This window comes from Hippocampus zosterae, chromosome 12 (genome assembly GCF_025434085.1).
Source record: "Hippocampus zosterae strain Florida chromosome 12, ASM2543408v3, whole genome shotgun sequence".
Classification (NCBI taxonomy): domain Eukaryota; kingdom Metazoa; phylum Chordata; class Actinopteri; order Syngnathiformes; family Syngnathidae; genus Hippocampus; species Hippocampus zosterae.
The window spans coordinates 8547384-8565337 of record NC_067462.1 but is presented as its reverse complement, the minus strand read 5'-3'; the positions used below and the strand labels follow the sequence as shown (position 1 = coordinate 8565337).

The 17954-nt window shown below is 43.3% G+C and overlaps 1 protein-coding gene across 2 annotated transcripts in view; it reads right to left on the bottom strand.

Annotated features, from left to right (window-relative positions):
* Positions 1-3747: 3747 nt before the first annotated feature.
* Positions 3748-17954, bottom strand: part of col4a1 (collagen, type IV, alpha 1) — a 32435-nt gene continuing 18228 nt past the window's right edge. The window contains exons 10-53 of one of the 2 annotated variants that reach the window (XM_052082384.1): positions 17813-17887; positions 17678-17740; positions 17543-17578; positions 17398-17436; positions 16654-16740; positions 16505-16540; positions 16322-16381; positions 16128-16163; positions 15501-15545; positions 15379-15411; positions 14937-14997; positions 14771-14806; positions 14515-14661; positions 14319-14402; positions 14146-14229; positions 13802-13872; positions 13532-13723; positions 13288-13456; positions 13080-13172; positions 12846-12950; positions 12667-12764; positions 12346-12496; positions 12138-12251; positions 11863-12030; positions 11538-11627; positions 10968-11120; positions 10769-10867; positions 10540-10629; positions 10308-10447; positions 9944-10070; positions 9776-9856; positions 9607-9705; positions 9419-9469; positions 9145-9330; positions 8905-9038; positions 8744-8816; positions 8586-8657; positions 8272-8400; positions 7975-8073; positions 7686-7898; positions 7422-7599; positions 7216-7330; positions 6314-6486; positions 3748-5447 (exon numbers count right to left, since the gene is read on the bottom strand). In XM_052082384.1, the coding sequence (XP_051938344.1) occupies positions 5366-5447; positions 6314-6486; positions 7216-7330; positions 7422-7599; positions 7686-7898; positions 7975-8073; positions 8272-8400; positions 8586-8657; positions 8744-8816; positions 8905-9038; positions 9145-9330; positions 9419-9469; positions 9607-9705; positions 9776-9856; positions 9944-10070; positions 10308-10447; positions 10540-10629; positions 10769-10867; positions 10968-11120; positions 11538-11627; positions 11863-12030; positions 12138-12251; positions 12346-12496; positions 12667-12764; positions 12846-12950; positions 13080-13172; positions 13288-13456; positions 13532-13723; positions 13802-13872; positions 14146-14229; positions 14319-14402; positions 14515-14661; positions 14771-14806; positions 14937-14997; positions 15379-15411; positions 15501-15545; positions 16128-16163; positions 16322-16381; positions 16505-16540; positions 16654-16740; positions 17398-17436; positions 17543-17578; positions 17678-17740; positions 17813-17887 (4467 nt within the window). In that variant the 3' untranslated portion in view covers positions 3748-5365. The remainder of the gene's footprint in view (positions 5448-6313; positions 6487-7215; positions 7331-7421; positions 7600-7685; positions 7899-7974; positions 8074-8271; positions 8401-8585; positions 8658-8743; positions 8817-8904; positions 9039-9144; positions 9331-9418; positions 9470-9606; positions 9706-9775; positions 9857-9943; positions 10071-10307; positions 10448-10539; positions 10630-10768; positions 10868-10967; positions 11121-11537; positions 11628-11862; positions 12031-12137; positions 12252-12345; positions 12497-12666; positions 12765-12845; positions 12951-13079; positions 13173-13287; positions 13457-13531; positions 13724-13801; positions 13873-14145; positions 14230-14318; positions 14403-14514; positions 14662-14770; positions 14807-14936; positions 14998-15378; positions 15412-15500; positions 15546-16127; positions 16164-16321; positions 16382-16504; positions 16541-16653; positions 16741-17397; positions 17437-17542; positions 17579-17677; positions 17741-17812; positions 17888-17954) is intronic. The other variant, XM_052082385.1, reaches the window with a different exon arrangement.

Here is a 17954-nt window from a genome sequence, read left to right as displayed (position 1 = left end):
TGAACATTTGGATGTCATGAAGGAAGTGGAAAGAAATTAAAAAGAAAAACGGTTCAATGTTTGGAGAGTAAAGTGTGAATATTGTCAGATTAGGATTCATCATATTGGAGTTAAAACGCTGCTTAAGACTTCAGATGGAGAAAGAAAAATCCAATAATGATACTCAGGAAGAAAGTAATTTGAAAATACCAGTAAATTGATTTAATAACTGCAGATGTGACCATTACATCTTTACATTACAACGATAATAGAATGCTACGGTGATACTTATTGCTATCTGGGGCTCATTGATTTAGCCTCACAAATGATGAGCATGTTGAGTTCACTCCGAGACTGCAATCCAATAAACATAACACACTGTTGAATGCAATGGAGGTGTCCACTGGCAAGTAATAGTGTTGAACTGGGATTTATGCGCCTCTTCTTAGTGCTCCTCACTGAATGTTGCTAGCTTCATTAGGCTGGACAATGAAGCAAGCATTTTTATTAGTTCCCCTCAGACCGGATCAAAGGAAAGCTGCAGCAGCTCAAAAAGATTTTAATGAAATGTTTGTTTGTTTTTCAGCAACAATATATTTCGTTTTGTTTTTTAAATTAACAAAGCATTTTGATGATTACGTTGTTGGACCGGCAAGAACACCTCTCCAGTTAGCACCAATGCTAACTTTACTGTTCCAAGTTGTGTGAAGGGTTGATACCGTGGACATAAAAAGTCTACACACCCCTGTTAATTTGATGTTCTAGTTGTCTTTACTGGAATCACTTTCGAGCTGGAGCCTCTCCCACCGAACTAAGAATGAGTAGGACATGTAGATGCCACTCAGATACCTAGGCTGAGATTCAAACCCCGAACCTCACATCTGTGAGGCAGATGTTGCTTGTAATAAAGAGAAAAGCCTTTGCCATTGCTTGGCATCCCTTACTTTAATGCTTGTTAATATTAGTGGACCAGCCAGGACAACTGTCATGTGGTGTTAGTATTCGCATTGTGCTAATGGCACAATTTGTGTGGCGTGACGTGCTGGTACAACTCAAAATTTGACCAAGGTTTTCACGTCAAACAGCTAAAGTGCAATATGTTGAAAGATGAACTCCGTGTTTTGCTTTTTCTTCGGTTTTGTGGGGCTTTTTTGAGTCACTTACTCCAACCAAAGGTGTTAGGGGAAAATCTCACAATAATATACAAAGAAAGTTAAGGGAACTAAATCGTCTCAAACGTTTACTTGCTGGAAAAAAAAATCTCATAATTTCAGATTGCAAAAAAAAAAAATCGTATTATGTCATTGAAAGTTGAGTGCAAGGGTATTTAAGGACATTTGTGGCCGACGTCTCACATTGTACACGCTGCAGTCGCACGCCATGCATGCGGTCTGCTAATCTTTATTTAGTGGGGCTCAGGTCAAGGGGGATTCGAGCGGGAGTTGCAGCCTGGCTGATCCACTCAAGAGAAAGGTCGAGGTCATACGAACCACCTGACGCAGGCTGAAAAAACATTACGTGTGAGGATGCAGAAGTTCCACCAAATAGGCAACCTGATTGCAAACAAACAAATAAATAAACAAGTGCTCTATTTACCTTTTTCAAAATTAGCATCACCGTAGTGTTCTTAACTGAACTTTTAGTTGCACCAAAGTCTTATGACAGATGATTGACTGACTTGTTGGCGCTGGGTCACTTACTTTGCTCTCCCTTCAAGTGAGATTATAAACAGATTATTGTAATAATATTAACTGCCACGAAACCTTTCACACTGCAGGTAATTGTTACTCGCAATTTAGTGGCATTAGTGGATGACCAATGGGATTAAAACACTAAGTTGTTAAGGTTTCGGATTCCAAAGCCCCTCGCCATCCGACCGACTGAACTAAGTAAGTAAGTGCTGACCCCGACCACATGGCACCAACACTTGAAGTTTGCATGCAAACGTCAGTTATGTACAGGCTTAAGCATTCAGAAGCTTAGGCTATTTAGGCCACTGCACTCTTGTTTACATTCAACGAGGTGTAACAACAGCCAGTCTGCACGAAAGTGACAGCATGTTGATTAAGGCTGATAGAATCATTTTTCCATGGAATGAGATGCAGCACTTAAGTAAAGGGGATTTAAAATATCTGTCTCTTTGCAAGATGACAGGACCATACAATACAGCGCAGTAATATTGCTTGGCTGTATTTTTCATTCAGATGGCTACTTCCTGGTTGAGGTAATTTTGTCTTTTATTGGTGAGTCGCACATGCCTAATATATGGGTGCAAAAAAACAATTGAGATTGCAAAAAAAATCCTTCCTGTGTGGCGTTTACATGTTCTCTCGTTTCGATGGAAGTCACAATAGCCTGCTTGGATACGATTCACTTTGATTGATTTACGATTCAGTTATGGAAGGATACGACACCAGTTCAACTTTCATTGGGAACATTGGAACATGATCAGAGGTGCAGGAGTAGAAACGTCTTGCTCTAACTTGGTGTATTAATGCAAATATGAAAACTTACATTAATAGCGATGTGTTTTTTTACGCAGCTCTACATCCTCGTCAGGGTCCTTGAGGCTGCATTTTATCTTCTTTGCATTTTTCAGTAGCCGAGATGGCATATAGTGTACATATAGCATTATGCTTCCACCAACAGGTCAGTCTTGGTACTACAACCCAACAACAAGTTTGGGGAAGGAGACTTGAATGGAGGTATCGTCCTATGTGGGGTGTGCTGAGTTGATGAGAACAGTAAAAAAACAATCACTGCATGGTGACTTATTTTCTTTGTCGTGTCTTGTGGTCTCTGAAATTCAAACCATCGCTAAAGATGTTAAAAATGAGTAGGCTTTGTGTGGAGACAGACGAAACTCCCATTTTGCGTTTTGGAACAAGGGGAACAGTTGGTCAATTTCTTTAACAAAAGTGGGGGGGTGGGGGGGGTGTATTTATGTTTGTTAGCGGGCCAAATTCTTGTTCACGAAAGTTGATAGAACCATAGCATGAATGATGGCCTCAGTGCACAAAAGCAAGGTCCGTAAAGGACCGCTGGTTAAAAAGATCAACATCATTACCATTGTTCCCAGTATGCACTCCCAGAAGCCACCCACCCCCACCTGAGTGACCCCAGGGCAAGAGCGAGATCAGAGATTTGCAGGACACATTTATGATGATAGACAGGCGAGGTCAAGGCCTTTGTTTGTGACAAGAAGCGGAAATAGCGGCTCGCGTTCCGGTAATAGATGAAAGATGAGAGCACGGAATAGGGTGTGGGGGGGGGGGGGGGGTGCCCATCGATCTGTTTGTGTTTTCGTCGAGGAAAGAGAGGTGAACGGCTTTGTTGGCCTGCGTCCCAGTTGAAGTGCTGAGCCAGTGGCTGTGTCTTCTACTTCTGATCAGGCCCTTCAATTAAGCTGCATAACGTTTATGACCTGCTCATTCTGTCTGGAAGGACAAAATTAAAATAAAATATAATAAAAACCCTATGCGTGCCCTGCGATTGGCTGGCAACCAGTTCAGGGTGTCCCCTGCCTACTGCTCGAAGACAGCTGGGATAGGCTCCAGCACCGCCCGTGACCCTTGTGAGGAGAAAGCGGGTCGTGAAATGAATGACTGAATGAATGGATGGATATCATAAAAACTCAGGCAGCCCCAGGACTCGGAAGATCCCGAATCATCAAGAAAATTCACTCTGGCTCTCTCTTGTGGCCCAGCTAGGTACTGCAATATCATGTTTACAGCATGACCGCCTTCTCACAGTCGCAGAAACAGAAAATGTTCTACAAAGGCCTTTATTTCATGAGTTACACAAAATTGGGAAAAAAATGATTTTAATCAGTGACACTTGTCATTTTCCATTGTACTTGATTAACAAATGCATGCTCTAGTCAGTTTATTAGTGGTATTAAACCTTTAGTTTTTCGTTACAAAACCTTGATAGTCTTCATTGTAGTGGACTGCCTGACATTGTCTCTGAATAATTACCACATTAAGCCTTACAGGTAAGCCCAAAATAATTTAGACATTTGCAATATTTTCAGTTGTAGTCAATTTGTGTTCATTGAATGGGTGATGTCTGGTTGGAAATATCACAAAAAGTTTTTTTTTTACAAACCACAAAAAAGATCAAGTTGTGATGCAATTATCTATCCATCTTTTTATCTATCTGTGAGTGTGTGTTAATTGAATTATCTTCACCCAACGCTTCAGAATCGTAAACTATTTTGTCATTTCCAACCACGTAAAAAATCACTTTAAAAAACAACTTTCCCAGGTTACCATTAATTTTAGCATGAACAGTATAAATAGGAGCTTCCATGTGGGTGACTTTGTAGTCAATCAATCAATCATGATAAAGGCCAAAAGCAGAATAGCAAGTACACGTTATGTGGAAGTATACGATATGTTGTATGTATACAGGTATATACTGTACATGTGCATTTGGGGAGGGAGGGGGATCAAAGATTGAAGGGGAGGAGAGTAAGGCAGAAAAGCAGTGAAGCTGGGTTATTTCAATTACATTTAGTGCCTTTGTTTAAGCATCAACAAGAGCAACAACACAAACAAAAATGTGTTGTGGGGAGAGTTTCTTCTGTTGCAACAATGCTACTTTCACAACAAATGGTATAAGCTTTTCTAACTGTGCCATTTAAAAAAAAATAGTTTGTTTGTTTTGTTTTTGTGGATACGAAGCATTGTTGCACCAGAGAAGTTATCTGCCAAACATACATATTGTGATCGGTCATTTCTACTCAAATGCTGTTTTACACGATATTAAGGCGCTAAATGTCTTGGGGTCCATTGAACCTTGCATTCACTCGAGTCCAACAAAGTCTCATACATCTTATAAATAAAAGGGATTTAATAACACAAAAGTCGACTCAATAATAACCTGAGGAGAGTATGTTGAACTAGGAATGCATTATATTTACAACAGGGGAATGGTTATACATTTGCGTGTCGTGCATTAGCAAATGATTTGTAGAATCAGTGGCAAGTCCCATCCGTAATATCAGTGTGTGTAAACAAGATGAAAAACAGAGTGTGGCTGTGTGTTATAAACAAGTAGCTTTTATCTTTCAGAGAAGAAATGCGATAAGGCAGATAAGTACAATTCAATAGCACCTGGCTTACATATGCAACCCATTTAAAATGAACAATAGTTTACCAGTTTGGGGGCAAGTACTCAGTGCAGCGGTAAACTGGGCGCCATTCTTTGTTAGTAGAAGTGTTCCGCGTGGAAAAAGAGGCCCTTGGTCTTTGTTTTTGGTTTTTGTTCCGGTTTGCAAACGTTCAAACCTCCCTCTGCGTTCACACATGCAGGGGAATAGCACCATCCTCGGGCGTTAGGAAGTTTTAAAGCCAAGTGAATGGGATCGCAAGTCAGGCAGGGTTTATGTCCTCTTCATGCACACTTGACAGCGGCTTATGTGTGTTCGCAGATTTCCCGCTTTTAGCGTCGTCGGGACGGGTTTCCTGGAGATCAAGAGAGAGCAAAACTTTGATACCATTCAACTTATAAAAAATCAAATGGGTACATTGATATTGGAATATATTGTATCAACTTTCCTGTATTACGGTATCACGATACAGCAAATATAATTTTTTAATTTCCGTCAATATCATGAAATGTCACGAATGATTTTACTGTGACATACAACATCAGTGGTGAAATATTGGCACGATATTTTGAAGCAATTGTTATTGTTGGCAATATCGGGCTCCTTCCCTCCAAGAAAGGTAACATTCCACGTCCCTAGAGCAAGCTTCGACATCTGAAGATCGGACCGCTAAGGTCCCCGCCTTTGGACACTGCCCAGCTCACTTTGCACCTGACCCCTTTGGCCCCTCCCATAGGTGGTGAGCTCATGGGAAGGGTGACCCAAGTTGTCTCTTTGGGCTGAGCCCGGCTGGGCCCCATGGTGTAGGGCCCGGCCACAAGGCGCTCGCCAGCGAGCCCCACCTCCAGGCTTGTCTTCAGAGGAATCCCCAGTGGCCCACATCCGGGCAAGGGAAACCAAGGTCCATATATTTCATTCAACATTTCATTCATCATAAGCCGTGCTTTGTCCGATCCCTTCCCTAAGCCCTTTTTACTCTGGGTGACCCTGCCAGGTGCATACAGCCCCAGGCAACTTAGATCATTGGGACACACAAACCGCTCCACCACGGTAAGGTGACGGCTCACGGAGAGGGGTCCACTTTACGTTCTCAGTATTATGGTTGACAAAATGCACCATCAGTACTGTTGACAGTCAAAATCGGTTTCTCACAAAACATTGTAAGACAATATCACAAATTAATCTCTAAAACGGCACGTGTGTGAAGTCCATCTGACTTACGTAAACATCTCACTGTCTTCAATTGTCGCAAGCCAGAAGCTGTAGGAGTTGGCGTAATAGTTACAGGTTCCTCGGCCGTGGCACTCGATGAACGGAGCACTTCGGAACTCCTCCAAGCAGGAACCAGGAGAGGCCAGAGCTTGACCTGAGCCCTCAGCACCTGCACTAGTGTGCTACACAAACCCAGACATACACAGAATATGGTCATGGGGGCCATATGGGTAGTATGTATTTGTGAGTTTTTCAGGTACGTCAGGTTCTCGTTAGTGTTTGGCAACACAGGCTTTTTTTTTGCAGCATCACACAACACAAAATAAACCACACAGTCGGCTATCAACATGACAGACAGAGACAATGGCCTGGAAATCTACACACGAAAACTGATGTTTGGGCAATAGTTTGGATTTATATTCCACCTTTCTACTTTACAAATACTTGCTTTTCAGTAATAGGCAGCTCTCTGGTTTTCATGTTGACACCAAGAAAGCTTCTCAAACAAGTCCTCACAGAAAAACGGAAATGTGAAGCTATGCGGATACATTCACATGACTGGGTCGCTGTGGCTCAGTTGGTCTGACCCTTTCGGTCATTGGCCGACCATTGGCAACTAGTCAAGGATAGACCCTTGACTGGTTGCCAGCCAGTTGCACGGCAAACACATTATAGACATACAACAATTCACACTCACAACGGGACAATTCAGTCACCAATAAATCTTTCATTCATCTTTTTCGAATGTGAGAGGAGGTGTCTCATATATTGGGGAAAAACCCCCACGTGAAGAACATGCTAACTCCACACAAAACGTTTGGGAACCCTGAATGTCAAAACTGTGAGGCAAACGAACTCATGACATGATAAATGATATGATAAAGTCCAGCAAAGATATTGTTGTGTCTCACCATGACGAAAGAGTAGCCAATCCACAGAGAGTCCCAACCGTAAGGACATGGGGGAATCATAATTGTCTGACTGTGAACGGCAATCACCATGGCTGGAGCTTCACACACCGCACACCTTTAAAAACAAGTGTATGAGAAGGGTCCGAGATGTGATACAAGCGTCACGATAGCACTTGAATAACTTGATGGACAGTACGAAGACACACCTGCTGATGAAGGGCTTGATGCTTTCACCGGTAATTGGCGCCATGCTCATGGGCATGGGCTCTGGCGAGGTGAGCCAGTAAGAGTAATCATTACGGGAGGCGAAGTTGCAGACGTTGTTGATGTTGCAGAACAAGAAGGGCATCGGGCTGAACTTTCTTAGACAGCTTCCCGCCGTACCTGGAAACCCAAGGGATAAAGTGTTCCTTCACAGAGCTCCTTCATCGTATGACTTCCGTACATTGTTTCCTCTGTAAGATTCCCACCGAGATCCTGTCCATGGGAGCGTTCATTGCCTTGCACGTAGAGCAACGAGTAACCATCATAGATGGGGGACGTGCCCCCGGGGCAAAGTGGAACCTCTATTGTTTGGCTGTGCCGAGTCACCAGGAAACCATGATCCATAGAGGAGGGGCCGGGTGGTCCCACTTGGCCGGGAACACCATCAGGTCCCGGTGGGCCAGGATACCCTCTGGGTCCTAAAAATATGATTTGTTCATGGTTGTTTCTTTAAACGCGATATATCCTTACACACTGATTTTGTGGACATCTGACCTTGAGGCCCAGGCAGACCAGCATCGCCTTTGGATCCTGGCTGACCGTGATAACCAGGGAGGCCATCTTCTCCTTTTGGCCCTGAAATGCCTGTTAGGCCTGGAAAGACAACTCGGGATGGTTATCAGACATCAGACTCATTTCACCTCAAGCTGTGATTAATAGAGTCAACAATCAATTGCACTCAAACAAGTGACTTCTTAACTCATTCAGTACCAGACAATTCTGGACCAAGTCTGAAAAGACGTTCAAAAACGTCTTTGGGAGTGAATGAGTTAAGAATCAACAGCAAGTTACCTTGCTGTCCTTTCTGCCCTGGCAACCCAGCTGGCCCCTGCGGTCCTGGTAAGCCTGTGATACCCGGTAGGCCAATGTCTCCTTTGATGAAGGTGTGTGGACCAGGGGGACCAGGTGGCCCAACATTACCTGAAATACAATAAAATATTGTTTAATGTTATGCAGATCCATCAAGACCTATAACTGGTGGCTTGTATGTCCCGGGTGTCTCTCATCAGTTAGCCTATATTCCAGCGTTACTCTAATACTGAGTAGAGCAGTATGGAAAATGGACAGTCAGTGGAATGACTCAACCGTATGTCGATTCCTCTTACCCTTTTCTCCTTGGAATCCTCTGTCTCCAAGTTCTCCTTTGAATCCAAAATCACCTTGAATACCCTTTGTACCTAGATTTCCATGATAACAACATCAGGAGGATGGATTTAGCACATGATGTCTTTCACAGATAAGACTAAGATGCATATTTATCCACCTGGGAACCCGGGTACCCCCTGAAGTCCCCTCTCTCCTTTGGGACCATGAACACCTGGAAGACCAGCCGGCCCCTGTGTAACAAAATACGCACATACTGAAGAACTTGCGCCAAGTTAAGTAACAATTTACTGCACATATAGCAATGGCATTGTTACATACGGGAAATCCCGGTGTTCCAGAGTCACCCTTTTGCCCTGACTCTCCCTGGAAACCGGGAAGACCCTGGTCTCCTTTGTCTCCCTTCTGGCCATCTCGTCCTGGCACGCCAGACGGTCCTGGAGCACCAATGATCCCTGCAATATGAAGTCATTTGAAATTGCGTTTATTTATGGTACAATATAATCAGACTGTTCAGAAATCATCCTTGTACATGGTAAATTGTTGTAAACTGCCATGTACCTGGTTCTCCAGGTTGTCCTATTTCTCCCTGGTTTCCTTTAGGGCCCTCGAGGGAGAATCCTGGGAGCCCGATTTCTCCGGGCTCACCTTGGCGTCCCGGAAAGCCAGGATGTCCCTTGTCACCTTTGATACCAGGCACACCAGGATAGCCCGGGCTGCCGGGGAAGCCGGGACTACCTCTATCACCTGGATATCAAGACACGGGAGACATTTTCACAATTAAGCTAACTTGAAATTTGTGAACTATTTAATGAGTGAGTGAGGTTAATCTCACCTTTGCTGCCTAGCTCCCCTGGGGGTCCTGGAATACTAAGACCCGGTAAACCTGCAAAACACAGTTTACTGAATAGTCATGCATTCCTACAGGTGTGGGATGGGAATTTTTTTGATTAGTACTGTAGTGTTTTGATCAAATCATGCAGAAAAATTGGAAAATGTTGAAAATTATCATCTGGAACCAACCAGGGTCTCCTCTCTCCCCCGAAGGCCCAGGGATGCCATCAACACCCGCTTCTCCTTTCACTCCAGGTGGACCAGGGGGTCCTGGCAAACCACTCTCACCTGGTGGAAAACAAGTTCAAACTGGATTTGTTGCAGTGCACAAAATCAGCAGAATCAACACAGTACTTACCTGGCCGACCATCCTGACCAGGTTCTCCTGCAGACCCTGGTAGCCCAGGGACACCCTTCTCACCAGGTATTCCTGGCTGGCCTACATGGATTGTATGGTTACATATCGTGAGTCATGCTGTCTATGGATCCTTATGGATGAATGTGACAACATAGTGTGAAATCTGACCTGGTGTGCCAAATATTCCTTTTTCTCCTTTAATTCCTTGCAATCCGGGCATGCCGGGCGTCCCCATGTGACCCTTGAGACCCTTCTCTCCTCGCAGTCCTGGGAATCCTGGTTGACCGGGTTGTCCCTAGGAGAGAAAGTCCAATAAATAAAGGCAGTCAAGCTTTTGAAACCACTGAACATACTGACGTTAAGGGTTTCCCAAACGTAGACCCAAAACTGGTCCTGGAACACTTCTTATTGGATCATTATAATTAATTGATATGTATATATCTATATTGTAACAAGACTTAAAAAAAGGGAGTCTAACTTTTCAAGTCAAGATCAAGTCATTTGAACAACATAAATAAAGATAGAGGATTACTCTTTCTCCTGGAAATCCTGGGAGACCGATTCCTGGCTCACCAGGTGTTCCGCGTTCTCCTTTCTCTCCATCCGTTCCTCTAAAACCTGGATGGCCCGGTGTACCTAAGTCTCCTTTAAGACCCTTTGGACCAACTGGACCTGCACGCAATAAGTAAAAAAACAATTTTTTTTAAGTACTTTTCCAATGTTCACGTTGTTACCTTTACACCTCTGTTTGCATTTCGCCTTACCCGGTATTCCCATCTCGCCTGCACTTCCCTTTTGTCCAGGTGGGCCCATATGGCCAGGTTCTCCAGGAACGCCAGTGTCTCCTTTCCTACCTGCAACACGGTGATCAAATACAAACAATATTTACCTGGAAGTACAAGTTCCTCCACTGAGGATGGATGACATGCATTTGGTTCTCCCTTTGATGTTTTTTAACTTTGGATATTTTTTGTGATTGATTAGGCAGGACACCTGGCTGGCCGGGTAAACCGGGTTCTCCATTTTTTCCTGGCATTCCAGGGTCTCCAGGAAGTCCGCGAAAGCCTTTCTGTCCTGTTATTCCGGGGTTCCCTGATGAGGCAGACATTGTTAAAATATATTGTATAGCACTTTACCTTCTTGTGCATGAGAGTCAGACATGAATGAGCTTTGCTGTTTCATGGTTTCACACCTGGATCTCCAAGGTCTCCCTTCTCTCCTTTCATGTGCTCCATGTCAACTTTACTCATGTTGCCTGGAGGCCCCTGTAAACCCGTCTCCCCCCTCTCTCCTTTAAGTCCAGATGCTCCGTCTTGTCCTCGCAAACCAGGAAGACCAGGATCACCTAAGAATGAGACATTTAATGGGGGCCTTTGTCACAAAACTCGAACAGTAGGATCCTCAACCCCGATCTATCTATGTTGACAGAACTGGACGAACAGCTAACCAGAAGGAAACTGGATTCTGCATGTACACTCACAAAATCAAAGTACTTTTGAATCATAAAAATGCTTCAGCCATCTCCAGAACAACAACAGTCACCTTTCCTAGGAATGGCTTCATAGCTACAAATCATTTTCTGATAGCATTTTTCACAGAAACACTTCGATCAGACCGAAAAACTTGTAGACTGACCAAGCTAACCAAAAGGCCAAGCATTTCGCCAGGGAATCCAGATAATAATTGCAGTGACACCCCACTCATAGTCAGAAACTGACATGCTGATAAAAAGTAGGATTTATCTTATAAGTTGATTCCATACCTCTCAAGCCTTGACTTCCTGGTAAACCCGGTGGTCCGGGAAATCCTGGCAACCCTGGCGTGCCAATGACCCCCATTTCACCTTTTATACCTGGCCGACAAAGAGACAGAATGAAATTACTATGACTCAAAAGAGTTCAAGAGAATTAGTTTAACGTTGCTACCAATTAGCGGGGACGTTGATGGATGCATTGACGAGGTACAAAATTATATATATATATATACATACACACACACACACACACACACACACACACACACACACACACACACACACACACACACACAGATAAAGATAGAGATAAACACTATATCATTTTTCTTACCTTGGTCTCCTATCAGTCCATCCCTTCCTGGCAAGCCCGGTGCTCCTCGCAAACCTTTTACACCAGGGACTCCTGGTAACCCAGTGAGTCCTTTTTCTCCTTGAGGCCCTGGCATGCCAATGCCGGGAGGACCTGGATAGCCCCTCTCTCCCTTTTCACCTATCCTACCTACAAAGAAATGCAAACGATAAGTCAAACACTGAGGTAAATATACAATTTGTCATCTGTTAATATTCTATTGTAGCCAACACTATAAAAATAGGACTTTTACTTACCAAATGGACCGGGCTCTCCGGGTTGTCCTTGTGGTCCTGGGGCTCCTGGCAAGCCCTTACCTGGAGCACCGGGTAATCCTACAACTCCAGCTGGTCCAGGGGGCCCAATGTTACCTAAGACCAAATATAAATATTTGTATATGTTCGTCTTTCAACGAGATGGCATTGACTGAATCCTATATTTGCTGTTGCAGCCGTTCATTTATACCTTTTACTCCCTGAGGTCCCGGTGGTCCTGTCAGGCCTTCTTGCCCAGGAATACCAGGTAATCCTGTGTTACCTTTCTCTCCAGGAAAGCCAATAATTCCCGGAGGACCCTGTGAGCCTTTTTGCCCCGGGAGTCCCATTCCTGGTTCACCCTGTAACATAGGACGATACGATGCAGTGGTGAGGCTCACGTTTAGACACACAATCACTTTCAAAACACACAAGTTAAATGAACTGAAACAAGTTGCTTTAGTGTCCTGCTTTTATAGAACGTCATTCCGCTTGTCAGTCGTTTGGCTGAGAGGACCAAAGATATACACACTTTTTGTCCCTGTGGACCAGGTTGTCCAGAAAGACCATCTTGTCCAGGTCTTCCTGTCTCTCCTGGTAATCCCGGAGCACCCGGAATTCCACTGATTCCTAGAAACACAAATGAAATCTCTATAATATTTGTTTTTCATGGATTTGTTCAAGAATGCGGGGCATGTTTTGCTAATTTACCTTTTGCACCAGTTGGGCCTGGAAATCCAATTCCTGGTGGTCCTTGATCACCCTTTTCTCCAGTAAAACCTGGTATTCCCGAGTCTCCTTGGAGACCCCTTAGACCTGCAACAACACGGTCTGATCAAATTGATATTCCCCGCCCACATGAAGTCTATTCCTTCTACAATTACCAAATCAATTTCTTTGGATTGGTAGAAGATGAAGAATTACAGAATGAATGTCACTGTTCACCTTGAGGTCCATCTGTGCCAGGTTCTCCTCGTGGTCCAGGTACACCCTGCGGTCCGGGAATACTCACACCTTGACCAGGCTCACCTTTCGCACCTGGTAGATGTAAAGTTTACAAAGTGAATTCATGGTTGCCTGTGAGAACAACAGACTAATTTGTTAAGGCTTCTTAAATTGGGTTGTAGGTAATTTTTTCGTGTCAATCTTTTACCAGGTGTTCCAGGTAATCCAGGGATGCCGGACCTCCCCTGACTCCCCTTGTCTCCAGGGACCCCAGGTCGCCCAAAGCCTGGCAGACCTGGAGGACCCCTCTCCCCAGGTGGGCCTGTAAGACCAGGGTCCCCAATTGATCCACGGTCACCTTTGAGGCCCCCTGTGCCCTGGAAGCAAAGTCGACAAAAAGAATGAAGACTTACACTATCCCACTTAAACTATTCAAATGACACAATACATACAGGTTCTCCTTTGTGGCCAGGAACACCAGGTAGGCCATCCCTCCCTGGGTGTCCATCTAGACCTGGTTGTCCAGGTGAACCATCAGGACCAGGGAAGCCTTTGTCTCCTTTCAGACCCGGCGCAATGAATATATCTCCAGGCTCTCCAACTGGACCAGGGGCCCCAATCAAACCAGGAATGCCATTGATGCCCTATGTACAGGTAGAGTTATAAGAATTTGAGAAATAACGACTGTAGTGACTGTATGAAAGTTTATCTGTGCTACTGACAGGTCTTCCAGGAGCTCCTGGGGGTCCAGAATTACCCTTGTCTCCTTTGCCTCCCACTGGACCAGGAGGTCCTGAAAACAAATGAGGGATACTTCAAGCATACTCCCCACCACCGTCAAGCTCCACCCCGCATTTACGGTGTGTCTTATTTTAACCTGCGCAGCTGTTGTGATCTTTACAGTGACGCTGATACAATTACAAGCTATGGCCAAATATTAGTGTCTGAATCATATTGCATGCTGGACATTCATCACATTCATACCTACAGTCACGAAATGGGAAATGATCCCACAATGGATTTTCTGCTGTGTGAAACGCTACACTACAACACTACTTTTACTTACCCCGCTCTCCTTTAAGACCTTGGGGACCAGGTAATCCCGGAGGTCCGTACCCATCACACAGTACACAAGTGTCTCCTTGGTCACCTGTTTGGATTCACACGCAAAATAAAATAAAAATACCGTGCATATCAAGTACAGTCCATCATAGAACTCGTAGATTTGATTGTCCTAACCTTTCTGTCCCAGTTCTCCTTGAAGTCCTGGAGGTCCGGGTGGGCCAGGGGCACCTTTTGCATTGGTGCATTCATTTGGATCAACTGTGGGAACACACACAAAATCCATAAAATGGGGAATTTAAAACACCTCTCGTCAAATAGTGTGCATAGAAATCACCGTGCAGTCAGAGTAATATATAAATTGAAAGCATACCGGGTAATCCTGGAAGCCCAGGGGGTCCTTCTGGGCCCGGTTGCCCTGGGGGTCCAACTAGAGACTCTCCTTCAATACCCCTGTCTCCTTTCTCACCCACATCCCCCTTTTGGCCGGTCTCTCCACGAGGTCCTTCAAGATAGCGTCCTGAAGTCCAAGACACGGTGTGTGTGTGTGTTACACAGGTGTGCTGCATGTGCTCCTGCATGCATGCGTGTATGTATTTTTTCCATAAGCAAACACATCATTGTCTTACCTGGTGGGCCTGCTTCTCCCTGAGGTCCAGGAAAACCTTTTGAAACAGAACACAATGGGGACTAACCATCAGTCAAGGGAGCTAATGTACTGTACTGTTGTAGATTTAGCAGAGTGTATGTGTGTGTGTCTTTTCCCATGTAAGTGTTTGTTTGTTATTATTTGACCTTTTTCTCCTTGTAACCCAGGGAGGCCACGGGGACCGGGGGGACCGGGGGCACCACTTGCCTATAAACGACCAGAAGGACGACTTCACAAACTACAATTCCAACTCACTTCTTCACAGCCATATTTGCATCTTGAACATGCTCGAAAGCGACTTTTGTTAAGTGGCGTAGTATAGCTCAATTATCAGGTGATTTCTTAATATTACGGGGGTTTTTTTTAGCTTTATCGTCAAGTCAACTGGGTTAAAAAAAAAACAGCCAATCACAGTGAAAAAAGGCATTGATGATAATAATGAGCAGAATAAGCAGTTTTATATACTAACAGAATCATACCAACACTTCACATGAATAATAATAATTAGGATAAAATGTTTTCATATTTAAATTAAGGGTGTGAATAAGAAAAAGCAATACACAAATAAATAAATAAATCGGAACGTACATATCCAGGAGGCCCTCTTTCTCCTTTTTCACCCTAGAGACAAAACAAAAGATGATAATAACATTTTTAAAAGAAAGGTTTTTCTATATGATGAGTAAATATATACAAGTTGCATTGTTTACCTGAGGCCCAGGGTATCCATAATTTCCGGGGAAGCCCTTTTCTCCCTATGTGACAGAAGGATTTTGATGATTTCTTTGGTCACCATAATATAAAGCCAATGATCAATTTGTTGATCATTTTATTATCTTGCGCTTCATTGTTTTATTGGCCTGGAAAACTCTCACTCTTAAAATGTGGAGACACATTGGCAATAAAGCTTCGGTGCAGCGGGAATTGGACCTTCTCATCACCATTTTTCATGGCGAATTATTAAAATGACTTTGGCAACATTTGATGGCGTGGGTGAAATAAGTTTGGTAATTTAACCCTTTAACAGCGGTTACTACAGTTGACAGCTGATCATGTTATCAGGTTATAGGTTGCATGAAAGGGTTAATGTGTCCTCACTGTATACCTGTATTGGATTGGAGCTCAATTACTTTGTTGAAATTCACATTGATTTTCTCTTACATTTTCACATGCGAGCTCATCAAATGTCAGGTCAGTCAGAAACTGGTGTTGGTGGCAATTTTTTTTTCCACCTTTTCCCAGTTGGGGAGGGGGCTTTGTTGGGGATCTCTAAAATACATGTATTTTCCACAGGATACACAGCCTTGAATTATTATGATTATTTTTATTTTTCTTACCTTTCGTCCTTCGTCTCCTTCCTTGCCAGGTTTGCCCTAAAACGAAGCAAAACAAAACAGTCACATTAATTAAAAAATAAAAAAATAGGTAAGAGGGTTTTTTAAATAATACAAGTATTAATCTTTTAAATGCTGCTTGAAAATGATAATACAATACGTGTACAACACCATCGAATACATTTTCAGTGACTTACTAGTGGTCCTGGTGGGCCCGGTTCACCCTTGACTCCATTCAAAGATATATTGCAATAGCCCTGCAGAGAAAATCACATTTGTGAGTGTGTGTGTGTGTGTGTATGTGTGTGTATGTGTGTAACGTAGCCATATGCTAAGTACATTAAATTACATCAGAAGCATAGAAAGCAAAAATGACAAACTTTTTCTCCTTTTTCCCCTGGATATCCTCTCTTTCCCTTTGGAGATAGAAACATGACACAGTCAGAATGCAGAAGAAGTAACAAGAAATGTACCTTCTGAGTTACATGCAACAATGGGTGGATTTTTAGACACATGAGTGAGTAAGCACCGGTGGTCCTATAAACTCTGTGCCAGGACCTTCCACACTGGAAGGGGGTCCAGGAGGGCCGGGTGGGCCTCTGAAGCCCCGGTCGCCCTGCACAGAAAGCACCATCACTGTCGGACACTTCATTAGGTACTGTACATCTGAGTTCAGGACACAAGAATGGTATTCAAATATTTGCCTTAACAAAGTAACCATCAGCAGATTCATCATAGCCATAATGATAGTTCTAATTCTAATTATCGTAATCACCCAATAATCATTAGTTTGATTTTTATTTACTCTAGTTTCAGTATATGTTTATTGCTGTGGTCCGTGCTGTAGTTGCAGTGAAAAACTTGTTCACTACAAGTCATTAACTTGATTTATTTCAGCTAGCCCACCAGCAAAGACAATTATTGATAATATGATACATTTCAAATTGTAATGATAGCACTCAATTAAAAAATATTTAATGTGATTGAAAAAATATTGAATGAAAATCAATGAGAAAGAAATTTGGATATTTTAAATGAAAATTCTGGCAGGTTAATAATGAAGTACACTTTAGTGCGTTTGAGTCTGCAATTGAAATAAGAAGAAACGTGAACCAACACTGAGCATAATGAAAACAAGAATAAATATAATGATGAAGACGTGTGTTATTAGTCATGTTTTTTCATATTCATTCAATTTCTATAAAACATCTTGCATCTGCTTCTCATTGATTCTGAGAAGACAACAATAATAATAACAATGATGAAATCTCACCTTTTCTCCTTTCTCACTCTCAAAGGACAACTTGTCATCCTGTCAGAGAGCAGAAAAAAAAATGTTTCAATCAATATACTGTAGTTCGAATAACGAATAAAGAGGACGGTGCTTGGTTGGCATGTTTTCTGATGCTGGGTTGTACCTTTTCTCCAGGAGGGCCTGGTGGACCGTCATCACCCTGTCAAAAATAAAAAAATAAAATTAAAAAATAACCCTATTAGCTGTCCCCTCCCATGATTTTCTTGGCTTTCAAAATGTTTGTGTTGGGATAACTCACTTTGGGTCCGATGTACCCCCGAGGCCCTGGAGGACCGATAGGCCCAGGTGGTCCATGAGATCCCTGAGAAAACAGACTGTGTGATGAAAAACTTCCTAATTCCGATGTTCACGCATACACGCATAAAATACGCACAGGAAGTCCAGGTGTGCCCGGGAAGCCTCTGTCTCCTTTAAGGAGAATATTGCCAATCCCACCACCTGGATCACCCTGCAAAAGTCCAAATATTGCTCCCGTCAAATTTATTTCATCCAGATGTTGCGTGGAGCAGATGTGA